Consider the following 17,312-nt stretch of genomic DNA (forward strand, 5'->3'; position numbering starts at 1 on the left):
TTATATAGAGAACAATATGAGATAAAATATATAGGAAGAAGACGAAACAGAGAAAATTAGAAAAATAGGCTCCTGCTACTGATCTTGTATCTTAAAACGGTTGGTGTTTTTAATAAAACAGTGAACTTCTCTGAATATTTGAACATTTTGATCGGCGGAAACCATGTCATGTCCAAAAAGTAGTTTAGCTGTACTCAATGGATGAAATTGTCTTGTGTTTCTGAACAATGTTAATCTCTGCTCTGTAAATAATGTACAATGAAAGAAAAAAGATTCTCTCCACTAGCCAACATGCAGGTAAACGTATGAAGAGTCATAGTTTTGACATCAGTTGTTTTGTTCATCAAATATTTTTTATGTTCTATTTTGTTGCCACACATTGTAAGTTTAAGTTCAAAGTTTGTTGTACAAAAAACCTCCGGCCCAAACACAAACACATGAGCTTACATATAGGATACAAACGTGAAAGATAGTGACAATGACTGTAATAATATTTCCAAAAATTATTTTCTTTATTACTTTAAAATGCAAAATATATCAACATGGCTACGATACGTATGATCAAAACATTTGTACTAGACATTTAAGTATACAATTTATCAAATGGGTATTCTTGATAGTTTTATGCAACATAAACACTCCTCAAAATATTATATACAGGACATTTCAATAATAAAAAAAACAAACAAACAATAATTCATCTTCAATATAAGTTTCGGGTCATGAGCAAGTGCGTTCTTCTCTCTGTATCCCAAAATGTCTACCAGTTTCAAAAGATATATTATGTACAAAACGTCTAAATGATGCAAAACATTGGCGAAATTTAGCTACATCTTAAACATAGACACATGGATCAGTTGTTAAATTATTTTTTTAATTGAGAATATAATGATAACTTTCTATTCGCTATACATCTGGATCTCATTTATTAATGCTGATCTTTTAACCTATTAGTATACATGAATAAAAACAACGTAACATTCTCGACATGTTGGAGTTCCCAAATGTAGCTAAAGCCGTTATTATTTAAATTGTCTTTAACAGTAGTTACCCTATTGCAAAAGCAAATACTATCATAATATAAAATAATTTAGGGTATCTGTTTTTTGGCATATTGAGAAGACAAACCCTGTTTCTAAGTCCCCATAACTCTAAGCCATATTACATAATTAGCATAGTTTTTGTAACAAAAGGTGTTTTATATGGTTCATAACGAAATTTAAACATGCAAAAGTACTCGTTTTGCCTTAATTGACATATGTTCGGCCATTTTAAACATTTCAATGAAGGCAAGTGTTATGCCCATTGATGCTGTACAAACTAGTATGGTAAACCTTATGAAAGAAACTTACTGGATTCACAAACTTGACACTGTGTTTCGATAATGTTTAAACTTTTTTGGTAAGATAAATATCATAAACCTAGATAACCAGTTACTGCTAAAAGACAAAATGCATAAATAGGTAAGTGATAACACGAATCTTCTCTAGTTAACTATCTATTGTGTTTCTTATTAAGTGGAATTCGCAATACATAACTAACTAGTTAAACTGTTCATGTTATACATCTTAAAAAAGCTAACAAGTGGCAGTTCTGGGCACTTTTAAGCTTGTTTTAAGTCTTGTGATATTTATCTTACCAAAAATTATCTCGACAATTAGCTAGATAGCGTTCGCGAAAATTAAGTAGTTAACACGAAACAATTCGCGAACGTTATTAGGTAATCTTAGGCAGTTTTATGGCACAATACTATCATGTAATATTTTATGTATTATACTTGTATGTTATATCGTGTTCTTAAAACAAGGAACATGAATGTATATGTGAGTTTGAGCGTGTGTTCACGTTAGTCAATAAACAAATTGAATCCTGAACAAAAATGTTTTCTTTTTATTGTAATAAGGTATAAGCCAAACACGATCTTGTAATTAACGGTGTGCCGCACCCGTGTCAGCGTGTATAAAAACGTGACCTCGACATGGGCGAACTTAACAAAAGGGTGAAGCACGTTTACAATAAGAACCACTAGCGGATCGAGGGGGTAGCGGTTCAAGTGTACGTTTTAATTCAAAATAGGAGAAAAAAAGTATTAAAAATGCCTAAAATGCACCATTTCAGACCAGGAATTAAAAAAGATTTTCAAGGGGGGAGTACATGTATCTCCCCCGACCGGCCAACACTTTAAACCAAACCAAATAAACTTAGGGTCTGAGTGAGGGGCGAAAGTAAAAAGGATACACCCCTACGTTACCTCTAACGTCAAATCCTAGAACCGCCCCTGAATACATATATAAAATACGAGATAAATATGGAATGACTTCCGGATTTAATTGGCCAATATCAATGACAAAAAGGTCTATTATTTCAAACGCCCGTATTAAAGCCCCTATGATAGAATGACTTAACATCATTCATGTATATATACAAACGAGTTCTTACAATCCTCATCTATTAGAGGTGAATGTGAAGGTGTATCACTATGTAGTCGCACCAGATTCGGAGAAGTCGTCACATGTATATCCTTATATTAAGATGATGCTAAGTGCTAGCTACAATCAAGTAAGATCGAAGTGGTTTTTACACAAGAGCCTTCTAAACTTTTTAAACCATAGGACTTAAAAGATAATACGTATATTCGATATTGATATTCTTTATTACATAATTACAGATCTATTTCATCATCGTTTTCGCATGACTTCTGCCATCTGCGGCAGCATCTAATGCCTACAGTTAAACAGCAATATCGAAGGAGCTGAATAACCTAGGTCCATGTAGAGTAAACCCAAAACATACTGTAATAATTTTATTATTTTTAGAAGACAGTTTATATATATATACAAATTGTTTGCATTGCATTTTGCAAAGAACAGAAATATTACATGTAAATTGGAACAGATTGTATCATAGCAAGTTAGCTTACAATGATCAAGGTAAACTGTTATAAATATAATTAATATATGCATTCTATATGATAAAGAACTGGGTTTTTTGCGTCAAGAACTTGGTTGTGCACACAAGAACTAATATGATAAATCCATATTCTTAACTTTATATAATATTTTTATCATGATATACAAAAAGTAAAATTGTCTTGTAATTTGTATATAAGAATAGCAGAGTAATTTTAACGTTTTATACAAATGGTAAAACGATGAGCGCTAATCCAATCAGAGTGCAATATTTAATTAAAGAATGAATTTCAAGATATCATTCAATACAGCAATTCAAATACCTCCTGGACTATTATTGAACATTAAACAATACAACTTGCAACTTTCAAATGGTGTAAAAAACATCAATCTTGCATTTTGGTCATGGAAGACCTTGAAAAAATGCTTTGAGAGAAAAATATAAATCTAAAATTCGCCCCTATAATAATATCATTTGTTCAACAATTTATTTGAGCACACTTTAATTTATATGACCATATGCAGTTCCACTACAATGTTACTGGTACAAATCACATACAAGACAATATTAAATAAATAAACGATATAACAACACAGGTATATATAGATTTATCACAAAAAATACAAAATAAATCATAAGTACAAAAAGACAAATGTTTATCATAAATAACCAAAATCAACCATAGCATTACCATAATGATTTTTAATTTTTCATAAGACTGCATATAATAGTTAATTTCATAATTATTATTCGGTCGGAAAAATGTAAATAAAATATATATTCATGCTTTGATACCTGAATTGTCATAGCTACAATCAAACGTCACATTAAGGCAAAAAAAATCGTTTGGAGAGGGTTACATCCTTTTAAAAAACAGGTAGGGTAGGTAGGCTTTTTTATTTTTTAGGCTTTATGTAAGAACAGTCATTATTGTCATTGGAGAATGGTGTAAAAGTAATCTTCTTATAAAGCTTTAAAGATTTTAAACACACACTTATATCATGCATGACTGAAGTGTTATTTTGTGAACTTATGATCTGATAAACCTCAAATATTTTTCTTACGAAATTTCAGCTTCATCAATACTTCACACAAAATTGGATTTTCCATCAGTGCAAATAATTGTGATATAGAAAGTGATTTCGCATTGGGGTCTCTATATAACTCAGGCTAATTGAGTGTTTATGTAATCAGAAAAAAAGTGAAGAAAATATCGTGTGCAGACTAAAAGCAGGCAATGAAAGCTTTTTTATCTACTTAGGTAACAGGAAGAAATTTGATATCTGAAATGTGTTAATGCGTTGTTTGATTTATAACACTATAAAAAGGGAAGTTTTATGTTATGACACAAAGCCTAATAAGAGTATTTACGTAACAATCACATGATGTCTTATGACAGCTACATGTATGATTATGTTTAATCTTCCTCATTTCAAGAAGTATCCTTCACATAGGAAAGGAAATTGCACTTTCAAAAGCACAGGGTCATCCTCAATTGCAAATTGCGTTGTATTTGGTGTCAATGAATGAAACATTCAATTTATAGAGGATAATTGTTTGTGGCGTAGCCGCAAAAGAAAAATTAATTTTTGGTGTTCATGAGGTGAAATATATTGCTATCTTACACTAAAACTAACAATTTTTCTTTTTATTATTAGTGGTTGAAATTAGCACAAGCCAGCAAGCCCTGCACTGGTAAAATGCTTTCAGGGCTTGCTCAAATTCTGAGTTTTATACAGCAGGGCTTGTTCAAAAATTTAATTCCAAGCAGAAGTATAAGAATTCAGGCTTGTTCATCCAAAAGACTTATTTCGATGACTGCATTAAATGCTAAAATTGGAATAAATGTCGTTTAATTACACTTTTTTAGAAAAACATGCCATTTTTTTGCGCAAACATTCTGATGTTTGATTGGTAACGGAGAGCTGGCTTAAAATTCAAAACAATGAAATATATCACTATGATATTTCCGTTTAAACTGTAAAATCTATATAAACTACATGAAAGCATAAAATAACAATGTACAGTCGAACCCTGCTGGCTCGAACTCCAAGGGACCGGAAAATACCTCGAGCCTCGGGAGTTTGAGCCATGTTGGAATGCTTACATTCAGTATAAAAACTCAGCCCTTTTGATCCAGTTTGAGCCAACGAGGAAATCAAGACAAGCGAGTTCGAGCCAACGAGGCCTGACTGTATAGTCATTTAAAGTCAACACGCAAGATCATGTCTACATTAATGATTAACATAATTATAATATAATATTCAACCAAGCCATTCTAATTCTGTTTCACAGATCATAATTAATATTGAATGATATATGCAATTAATAGTAATTTTATAATAAATAAGATATAATGACTGTATAGTACAACTTATTGAAATATCTTTCAAATTCTGCTGGTATGCTTATCTTATGTAAGACCCATAATTCATTTTATCTTGATAATAAGGACAGCTATAAGCTCAATTTTACTCAAGCCCTAGTCAATTTCCTTGCTAGAAACAAAGTCCTGATATGTCCATTTTAAGTGTACCTGGCGGGGCTCAAACCATCGCAATCTTGGGTGCGTGATGAATACCTATGAATACAACTTAACTGATTTCTCACCCTCGTCTAACACACAGATCATGTGTTATAAATCAGAGCTACAGCTTCAAGCTGAACTCCTCCAGTTGAATATTTTCGGTAAAGTTTCTGGAATTGTTTGGAGGTTTGGTAAACATAACGTCACACTGCTCCCGAGTACCACTCCCTTTTTGACTATTGGTGTAGTGGGACTTTTTAGTCACATTTTCGGAGATAATATCCATTTTAGTTGGTAAAGGTAGCACATTGTAAACACCAGCAATGTCATCAAAACTAGTGTGAGAGTACATTGGTTGGGGTCGAGATACGAAAGTTGGATTCATTATAGAGTGTAAGTCCTTTTCAAGATCATCAACAGAAGAGTCGGCATAAGAACTTGATTCTTGAGAGTCAGCATGTGATAACGACCCATCGTTATCATCCCATTCCTTATGAACTTCTGCTTTGAAAATAGTCTGAGAACTGTACAAGCTATTTCTATTCACAGCAGGCATAGATTTGGATTTAAGCTTCACATTTTCATCGTTTTCACTGATTTCCATTTCCTGAGTAAGCAGAAGATGCTTAAGTTTGCACTGTGAGCTCCCCATCTGATGACCTTCAACCCCGCAAAGGTCACAGCTACAGAGAGATTCTGAAGGGACATTATCACAACTTTTAGAATTTTGTGGCCCTGGAGGTGTATTCAATGTTTGGTGACTGCTCAAAGATGAATGAAATGAGTTTTGTCTTTGTGGTGGCTGAGAGGACTGAGTGTTTTTGGAATGGTCCACTCTTGGGGGCAAGGGTTGCATGGCAATCTCACTGTTGATCATGTGGGGATCCGGCGTGGAATTAGAGCAGTCCATTTGAGTGGCAAGAAGCAATGGTTCCAGGGAACTTTTTCTGACATGACGGGACTTTGTTTTGTTTGGATTTGGCACAGGTTCGATTCGTCCTTCGACCCAATCTGGATTTGATTTGAAATATTCTTTGGCGGATTCGATAGCAACCTTCAACTCTTGTCCCATTTCCGTGGTATCAAAAGAATCGGCTGTCAATCCAACAATAGGAGCACCGTCTTTTGTCGGTTCGCCATTTATACCATGCAGGTGACTAAACAAAGCTGTGATATCCTTCATTAAGCAAAACTTAAATGCCATTTCCAACTGAGGAGGAATATCATTTACCGTTGAATAATCCATGTATGCTACACAAAACGTTGTCAATGGCATACCCTTGGAGCGCTCAACTCTCATTTTCTCCGCTACATAATCCACAGCAACAGCAAAATAATCTGGCAATGTTTTTGAAGAGTCAAGCTTAAACTTAACCTTCTTTTTACTACAGCGTAATCGAGCACCCACAGAGCTGAGTACGATAATAAACTCCGCCTCCTGTAGATTATCAACGAGCCAATCATCAAGGCCTCTTTCATGTATTATCTGCTCCTCGAACATGTCAACGTGTACGTTACAGTTGCATGTTTCTATGAGGAATCCTGCCAATGATTCAACCACTTTCTCATGTGCACTGCAGTCGTAGGAGTACAGCAACAACACAGTCGGTACTTGCTTCTGTTCCAAGTCTGGAAATAAATTGAAATGCATCTAAACACGGTAACATGCTTTTCTGCTATGCTTTACACATCAGGGTTAATATTGAGCACATTAAATGAAATAAAGAGGGCAGAGCAGCTGACATTGTCTAATTTTTCAGTTGAAAAGGAACATAACTCATTACAAACTAACTCTTATGAGATTTATGAGATTTCTAAGCCTTGCCATTCCTTTTTATATTTTATATTGTTGCAACCATTTCATTTGAATATCTTAATCATTTTTGAGCCATGGCAGGAGCTACCATTTGAGCACACGGACAATGTAAATAACATGACACCTCTTGTTTTAACCCAGTAAATCAATGTGCATAACTCAACAGAATTTCCGACAAAGTTATGGGACCGTCAACACAATGGTCAGTGTAAACAGATCTAGAAAGTTTCAAGTTAACATATTGAGCGTGGTTCGAGTTATGGCTTTACATCAAAGTTTTTGCATATCAACAACTAAGACCCGGCCAACACAAAGTCTATGAGAACAGGCAAGCTAACAATGGGTATGCGATAAAAACGAGCAGATCAAATATATAAGACAGTATACATGAAGCCATATTGCAAAACCAAGACTAATCACTATTAGTCTGTTTATCTTACTGTAACTATTAGAGCATCAGCAAGTACTATAACACAAAGACTCTTACCTATGGACACTGATCTGTGGAAACTGGCATTTCTGTCAGAACCTGAAATAAAACAGTATACATGGAATTAGATACACCAAATACTTTGCAGAATCCTGAGACTGAGAATGTTAAGTAATTTTATATCAGCAAATCTGTTGGGTAAAATTTTGGTCATTCAGCCATGTTTGAATATGACAAACATAAACAGGTTTTTCAATTGTCTATTTCATGTCTTAATCTTATTAAATCATTACCAATTCTTATCAAGTATTAAGCCAGAGTCATAGCATCTGCCTAAAGATTTTTAAGAGTGTGGTCCTTAGACAAAATGTTTTAAGTGTTGACAAAGTGGTAGTCTTTGGTAAATTTATAGGGTCCAAAATAATGTTAACACTCAAAGAAAGTTTATTTTGGAGGTACCAGGAAGGCACAATATGTGTGTGTTTTACTGTGTCAAGGTCATCCCTATTAGCTCTACTCCATCATCTTTTTTGTTTTGTTTTGGGTTTTTGGCTTAAAATATTTTCACTAAAGCTGCTGCCAACAACACCAACAGTTCCATACATTTCACCATAAAATCTTTAATTTTTAACTTTATATGGAAAGAAAAAAAATCCCCAAACACAATATCAGAAAAGCTTATATAATCTTACCTGAGCCGCTCCCATTTCGCCTGTTTTTATAGAACCTGTAGACCAGTACAACAATAATGATGATACCGACAACGCCGAACACTCCAAACACTGTACCAAGAACGATCTTCAGCGACTCCTCGTACTCCTGGTGACTGGCCTTCGATACCTGAACATTCTCTGAAACATTATGATAAAAATATGAGTAGATGATGTGACAGCCATTAAAACAATTCCGTATGATTTATCCCGAACAAAATTGTCATGATTTTGAAGTGATGTTAAGCTATTTCACAATCAACCCATCGCAGTGATTTTTAAATTGTGTACATCGCAAAGAAGTTCGGACTTTCCAATGGACACTGAAACAGTCAGCTAATTTCATTGAATAAATGGGGCAAAGTCATTTCAAGTTGAACATTTTTCTATAGTTCCCACAACTCAGACTATCAGACACACTACCTCTAGCAAACTGAATACTTTTCCCAATCGGGAGAAAAGAAACTAATCAATTTTTTTTTATTTTAAATATACGCATGTTAACCCTTTATTGTTAATTCAACATCCTAATGAATTGTGGGAGGAAGGTTTTGGGGATTATTGAATTCAGAAATTCTTGTTTTTCATCACATTCAGAAATCAGTTTGCAATATTAACTATAATGATTTATTGCAATAGATATTTACACTCACACAAATTGATATTTCAGCCAAATCGGGATGTTTGAAAGGGATAAGAAACTTCTACTTTAAATACTTTTCTCATTTGCAGGAGACATAAAAGCTACTTTTAAATGTAAAACTTCCCACTTTTTTTATGTAAAGCAATAATATTTTCCCAAAATGGCATATTTCATGGCACACATTTTCTCAAAAAGTCTAGGGTCTTTTTCCCCAAATGGGCAGACAAGGACCTGATTATGCACTAGTCAATTGTAACCTCCAGGTGGCCCAGCAGTGCCGGGTGAATGCGGTGGTTTTTTCTTCCCGCAAAATATAGCGGGGAATGGGCCTTACATAGGTTCCTGGGGCATTTGGCAGGGATTTTACCATCAGTTCGTCCCCACAGGACGGGGATTTTACCTGGGGTTGGCTGGGCTGAAAGTCAAAGTCCCCGCTATTCCCCAGACCTGGGGGGCCATGGTTACAATTGACTGGTGCATTATAATTAATGAAGATAACAAGATTAATCTCCCCTTACCTCCCTGTTGTGACATGATGGAATGATGTGATGGTGTGGTTCCAGCACTGGACACTGAAACAACATGAAATAACTTTGTATTAGATTATAACCTACATTTCCCGCAAAGGAAATCTCCAATTGGCCTAGTTCAATAAATATCAATTAAATGTTATATTTTCCATCATAATATTTTTTTGTTATGACAACTTTTAAAGTTGCACTCTCACAGACTGAATGTTTTGACATTTTTTTTTTATTTTGTCAAAAATGGTAAATCTGTGAGAGTGTACACTGTACCTTTAAAAGGTAGTGTTACCAATTTATGTCATCATTACTCATATGTATTGTGCCATTTCATCCAATAAAAGTTTATCTCTGTTATCTCACCCGTCCCAAGTTTATTGGTCTTTTTTTGAATGTCCAAAATGAACTTGAGTTTAATACAGATTAAATATATGATTATCCTGAAACTTAATTCCAATACAGGAAGAAAAATTGTCTGGCTTGGCATATTATATTTTCGACAGATGAAAAACTCATTCATTTTAAGTACCACACTTAATCATTAAGAATTGCAATAAACAAACATGTATCACAATATGGCTCCCCTCTCAAAGACAACCAGTTTTATTATATACACACATCATAAATCTGCAAGCACTACACTTAAACTGAAATACAATTTTCCATGTTCCACCAATTGCAATACGGCCGTATTCCACTCTGTAGACGCCATATCAAAACAAGTATTATTGCACAATGTTAAAATGCTAAAATAGTGTGGCATAAAAATGCAATTAATTATGTTACAGTTTGCCTTCTATGTGTTTTAAATTGGTGATGTATATAATAAAACAGATATTATTACTGCATTTTGATCTGGGAGGTTGTATTTCTCTCTCAGGAATTTTTGCAGATTGTGATTTCACTCAGATTGCAAAAATATTCAGTAAAATCTGAATCTGAAATATCTACTCAAGTTGAATACAAACTCTCGGAAAGAAACGCAGTTCTTCTAACCCCGTTTTATTCCAAGAAGTCAGTACAAGTGATACGGTACCCTAGTGTTGGGAATCAGACAGAAAAAATACCATCAATAATCGGTTTATAAAACCGACTAATGATCGATTATTAATGGATTTAATCATTATTTAATTTTCTTTGGTCACAATGTATAAGGCATACAGATCTAGTACATAAACCAGTTTTAAGCACCTAACAATATTGTTTTAACATTTATTTGTATAAATTACATCATTTTTTTCAGAACGCAACTACATTGTATCTTTCAGTGTTTACAAGTTTCTATTACAGAACATGAGACCACAGGGTCTAATTTTTGTATTACATTTAATAGTGTATACATTGTGTAAAATAAACACAAAGAAAGATATAAATTTCTTTTTAATAATCGGCCTGACAGTAACAAGTACAACAAACAGTTGAATATTCTATATGTTTTACATGAACATATCCTTTTAGAAACCAGGGAAACTAAATTCTTACATGGTACGAAGTAAACAGAAACATGTTTTAAAAATCACTTTTAAACCACAAATATGAGAAGTTGAGAACCAATCCTTAAGCAGTTAAATTACAAAGAAAATTTGTAATAAGGTGCTTTAGTGACATACTGACTTGATAAGATTGTGACAAGATAACATAAAGATAACATAGTAACGCCTCAACATTTCAACATTAACTAGAAAAGAAATTTAGTTGGTAGTCGTTGCATCCCTTAATTCTTTAATCGATTATTCAAATTTCACTATTGATTGTCGCCGACATAGGCCTTTCCGATCAATTGTCGATTATAATCGATCATCGGCACAACACTACGGTACCCTAAGTCATTTCTCTCCACCTGCCTTTATTCATCATGAAGAATATAATTATGCAATGTGATAGTATTTTATTACTACACAAAAAAGGTCATATATATATTACATAACTTCAATTAAGGTATTGCCTAAAGTTATTACCAAAGACTTCAATCAATAACCACAAAGCACATAAAGTTCTATTATCTGACAATGATGCAATGAAAATTTCAGGAAGTGGAAAAACGGAAATTATCGAAATTATTGGAATTCACACCGAGAAACCATGGCAATACTGTTTGATTTCCTTGTGTTACATTAAACAACGCAATGAAGCTAACCAACAACATTTGTATGAAGACACTTCTGTTATTTAGGTGTACACTTATACATTACTGATAGTTCTATAGGAAATATGCATATCAGCTTAAATACTATCAAATTAAAAGTAAAATGAAAAAAAAAATGAAGTGCAAGTCAAGAATTTATCATTTTGATTTATACAAACTTTATTTTCCTCAATGGTGAACAGAGCTTAAAGTTGATAAGAATCACTCTAGAGTGTGTTTCCTGGACAGAAACCAAAACAGTCTCCTTATTTAAAGGCCATGAGAAAGTAGCTTGAGGAGCTCTTACTCACAACCTCTTGGGTGAGAGGCAGACACCTATACCACTAGACCACTCTAATCCCATTGATCGCATAAAATGTCAAATACATGTAGCAAATGAACACATCTCTTAAACAATTGTTCCAGAATGTTTGAATTTGATCAAGAGTACAATTTGTATACAGATTTAAATGCATGAAACGAAACTGATAGCACTCGAAAAACCAGCACTGGAAATTCAAACCATAAATCACATGTTTATTACTGTGTTTAAACCTAACCAGTGAAAAATAAAATGTACTTATAGATATACATATACAGGGATGTGATTGACCTGGCTGCTGGAGGGCTGAAACATTATCGGCCATGGGGCGCTCTTCGGGTCAAAAGTGCACTGCTGTAGAAGAAAAAAATGGCTTTTTAGAAGCTCTTTTGAGAGCTCTCCTGACTTTAAATTTGAAGCAAACTGGAATATTAACTTAAACTTATATATATATATATTTTTTTTTTTTTTTTTTTTGGGGGGGGGGGGGGGGGGGTCTCTGGGACCATTAGATCCGCGGAATTCCGCGAATCCGCGGACAAATCACATCCCTGCATATAACTGCATGTACAAGTTTACAAGGTCTACTTTGAAAGATATTAGTGCCCTACATAACCATGTGCTGTTACAAAATAACTATGTTATAAAACATCAGGTCCCAATATTTCAAAATACTCAAGTCATATCTCAACCTCAATCTCAACTCATTTGATCACATAACAGCATTATATATATATATATATATATATATATATATGTTTCAATACTGTTCATGTTTACCCTTTTTTATAATCGCAATCACTCATAGAAATTAGAATATGTTGATTAAAAATGTTTGGTCAATATTTTCTAATAAATAAAAAAATTGAATACTCTACTTCAAGTCATTCAAAAGTATTGATCAGAAACCAATGTGTGATGATAACGACAACATGGATGACAATGGACAAAGTAATGTCTATATAGATGTGGCTGCCATGTTTCATAGGTGTAACAATTTCTCAGATTTTCCTGTAAATGGCAATTAATAATGACATGCAATTAAGCTATATGTTGCCATAGAGATATCCCTATGACATTTCCAAGTAGAAGTTAATATGTATCAAAATGTTAACATATTAAAAATAAAAACAGAAACATATCTTTACAGCTAAATTAAATATATGTCAGTGAAAATGAGTATTAATCTCAAGCACAGACAAAATATATTTTAACCACTTACATTTTTAAATGATGATTTCAAAGTTAAGGAGACAGAATAATGTTTATAATATCCAATTCTCTGTATAAAAGTAAATGCTTTGAGAACACAATAAATAATCAGTAAATAAAACAAAGTCGTAAAAATAAAGTAGATCCATTTAGTCTAATATCATTCAACACTTAACTCCATTACGGTCAGAATAGCAGAAAAATGAAAGATATAGACACATGAAGAAAACGGCCAAATGAAAATCAATAAAGGACAATCTCTCTAAGGAAAGGCTTTGATACAATCTGATGCCAGGCTAGCTGGATGATGACACTAATACTATAGAAAAAAGCTGGAAAATGATACTTATTCATTATGAAGACAAGACATGTTAGATTGTTTTGTGTAGACAGTCTTTACTTAACGCTATGCAAGTAACCAAAGAAACATAATTACAAAGCCCAATAGCCATGATAGATGAAAATAATGCCTCGATAAAAAGTGTTTACAATTACAATGTTTAATCCCAGTTCGAGATGTCTTAACAAGATCACCCCGAGCTTAGCCCAACCCTTGTCTGAATTTCTTTCCAGATGAACAAGGACAATCAAGAGACAATTATTTATGGGCCTAAATGTACATGTGTAGGGTTTTAACTCAAGAGTTATGGAAGGTTGGGGTACTGCACCCTGTCCTCTTTTGGTAGTACCATTCTGCCCTCATTGAGACCAGTACAGGCACCCATGGTCTGCTTGGATAGAATGAAATGATCAAGACTGTCAATTATTTCTTCTGTTGTGATTAAAACTTATAATATGGCACATTTAGGATTTTAGCCAAGTTTCAAAAAGGGACATAGTGCTGCAAAAGTGTGACAGGGTGCTAAAGGGGAGAAAAGGACACACTGTATCAACATACATAAACATTAATATTATGAATTTGACATGAAATATTAAGAATTGTGTTTAATAAAAAAAAATGGTTTCAGCTTCAAAATAGGTCAAGTTTGTACATGTATGTATTTATAATAGTGAGTTTATTGGAGGGGAAAAATCGCATGTTTGTCTCATATTAGCCTGTTTCACTGTACAAAAACCAATCACAAACACACGCTATGCTTGGAGAAAAGATGAGTTGCCTATTGTGTTCATAAATTATAAGCATAAAAAAACAACAAAAAAAACAGCAATTCAGCTAGGATAGCAATAAATTTCACCTAGTGAATATCAACTCATGGCAAAGATACCAGTGAAATATGGCTGTTGGTGCTCAATCCAAATTATATTTAGCTATCTTACATTGGAAAAAAAAATGGCCCTCTACATACATGTACATGATGTGTGTGATATCCACTGCTTGTATGTCTATATAGTAAAAAAGAAAAATATAAAACACAATTCTACATACCCGTATCCATACTGCTTCATTGTCTGGATGTAAGTGTTTGCAGACCACTCATCTTCACACCATGGAACACACACTTTCCTGTAAAACAGATTGAAATCAGTATCATTTACCATTACATTTTTGAATGTTAAATTTTTGGACAAAACGCCCCAACTTTTTCACAACTGCTTGGCTAAAGAACTGCAGGGGTTCTTACAACAGAAAATTATCAATCCTCACAAATAGCCATGGGTCTGTTTGAATATAAGGGATTTCATACCAAAAGCAGGGAAAAGGGCTTAGATCAGGGTTCTCAATAAGAACCTGCCGAAACGAACTGTTCAAGTGATATTTGGTCCGGTTTAAATTCACAATTTTTTATTATTTGACACCAATTAAGGTACCTTTTCGCATCCTAGCGTGCTCAGATGGTTTTATTCATCTAATAATGGGGGGATTGTTCAGAACTTTGTTAAAGTCAACAATGTGATTAACCAAAACGTTAACTTTTTTTAACATGAAATATTTGACGACAAGCTCACATATTTAAATTGAGTAATATCTATCATTGCATAGAAATGGGAATGATCATTGAAATCCATGCAGCATTCATCACATCACCAAGCCAAATTTTGCTCATTTTTAACCAGTTGGTAATGCTGCACAGATACTGCTGTATTGCATGCATGAATACAAGTAATTACTATTTTAAAACAATGTATGCAGTTGGATAAGGAGGCCATGATTGGTGACAAAATCAAGATCAAACATTGCTTTTAAGCAATCTGACTTTTGACATCCATCATATCACTTAAATTGCAAACTGATTGAAATGTAAAAACACAAACCAAATACACCCTGATGTCTCATTAACATTATCACATTAACACCCACACAAACCCTGTCACGTGCAGTTAATTTGGTAATTAATTGTTCAACCGATTTAGCTTACAGTACACTCAACAGGTTAGACCCAATTTCCTCAATCAATCTGAGGGATAAAGTTGATGAGCACGTGTTCCTGTGAGGGTAAAACTGTTGTCCTCGCTAAAATCCCACAGAGTTTCTCTGAGTGGCTGGTTTACTGCCGAGTTTAATATGAACAATAGCGTTTGAAATCATCCAATTTTATGACCCCACAGCGGACCTCTGTGTCTCATTCTTGTTCAGGAGTTATTGGTTTTTATGCTAATCACATTGTTAATCATAAAAGATTCTTACCTGCGTTTAATTTGTATTTGTATCCGTAAATGGCAATTGAATATTTTCTTGACTTGTTAATAATAAACATTGAATCATTGATGTGTTGCCACTTATTGTATTGCATCATAAAACATGACCTCTCAAAGTAAACCCCTCCGAGGAACGCCACATTTGTAATTCTTTGGTCGACTGATCACCCTCCGAGGGCCTTAAATTCAAACTCTGAAGACAGGGACAGTAGATAAATTCATTGTGTTGACAGCTATAGCGAAAATCCGCGGAGGGAAACAGAAAGTGGGTCCAACTTGTTGAGTACCAGTATACTTTAAATCTGTGAAATAGTTCTACACCATAAGGTTGAAAAAACTGCTTACAGGTGTGATAAAACACCTTGGGCATGGCAATTTACAGGCGGCAATTTACTAAACAGAACTAGATATACATGTACTGGAGAGACAATGACATCTCCATCATTCTTCTTTGATATGTGATTCAGTTTTTTTATGGATTCAGTAAGTGTACGCTCGACCTGCCACCCCAGACGTATAAAGTCTACTTGCAACCACTATTTAGAGAGATTTTACTAAGTATTTTATGCAGTGTAATGTATCAGTTGTACATGTACAGGCCAAAGTAAAAATCAAAACAAAGATTAAAATAAGCTTTATTCTTTAAACTTAAAGGTGAAAAACATGTCAAATTATATCAGTGAAGTGAGTGAAACTAACATAAGAATCGTAATAATTACACAGAATATGTTAATTTTGTTTAAAAGAAATTGAAAAAACCCAGATACCTGTAGTTAACAATGAAGTGTTTGTTTATTTGACGGAAGTTGTAAATAATAAATGCATAATGACACCTTACGGGAAACAGAGCGAAGGGTAGACTACTCCAACGGACAGCCAAATCCCCGTATTGACAGCGTACCAGTTACCTTATTCACAGTTGGTGGAATTACCGAAAACCCGGAAACTCCATAATTTAAATAGGAACAACGGACCTTTATTCAGAATTATAGGTCCGTGGTGGAACTAAATGCGGAACGAAAGGACACCTCCTACATAATATCATGTTCGTCTAGAGCGATCGCATGGAGGGGATGTATAACCCACACGGGCACCAGTTATTTACGAAATAACTAAGATTCAGCGGTTACGAAATGGAAAGGTTACGAAATGACCAGATCCCGTTATTTTGTACCCTAGTCATTTCGTACCCTCCGATCTTTGATTAGTTCCTACCCATTAGATAGTCATTTCGTACCCGACCTAAACGGTCTTTTCGTAAGCTCGGAGGACCCCAAATAATATCAGTACGGAGTAATTAGAAATTTGATGTGCAAGAAGTGAACCTAATTTTAAAAAATCAAGTTATGCTTTAAAAAATGAATCCGGGTCTGAAAGGCCCAGTACCAGAAAATTCCGGTCACCCAAGTCCAAAAAAGACACACTTTTTATTCCTTGTTATGCTGGGACTAATAATTCATCATACTCCCAGATGTTATGGAATATATAAGAACAA

General features: G+C 34.0%; 1 protein-coding gene across 1 annotated transcript; it reads right to left on the minus strand.

The window, feature by feature from the left end:
* Positions 1 to 2,790: 2,790 nt before the first annotated feature.
* Positions 2,791 to 16,671, minus strand: LOC128217622 (interleukin-17 receptor D-like). Its single transcript, XM_052924888.1, has 6 exons — positions 16,585 to 16,671; positions 14,607 to 14,684; positions 9,555 to 9,608; positions 8,376 to 8,534; positions 7,741 to 7,782; positions 2,791 to 7,066 (listed from the first exon to the last, which is right to left on the minus strand). Exons 2-6 carry the CDS (start codon positions 14,614 to 14,616, stop codon positions 5,559 to 5,561), a joined length of 1,773 nt encoding a protein of 590 aa, XP_052780848.1. The 5' UTR covers positions 14,617 to 14,684; positions 16,585 to 16,671; the 3' UTR covers positions 2,791 to 5,558.
* Positions 16,672 to 17,312: the final 641 nt, after the last annotated feature.

This window comes from Mya arenaria, chromosome 14 (assembly GCF_026914265.1).
Source record: "Mya arenaria isolate MELC-2E11 chromosome 14, ASM2691426v1".
Taxonomy (NCBI): Eukaryota; Metazoa; Mollusca; class Bivalvia; order Myida; family Myidae; genus Mya; species Mya arenaria.

Bases quoted from the DNA above. Each gene is read 5' to 3' on its own strand.
- LOC128217622 (XM_052924888.1), bottom strand. The intron at 8,535-9,554 runs GTAAGGGGAGAT...ATAATGTTTCAG, and splicing joins CATCATGTCACAACAGGGAG to AGAATGTTCAGGTATCGAAG. The intron at 7,067-7,740 runs GTAAGAGTCTTT...ATTTATTTCCAG, and splicing joins CCACAGATCAGTGTCCATAG to ACTTGGAACAGAAGCAAGTA.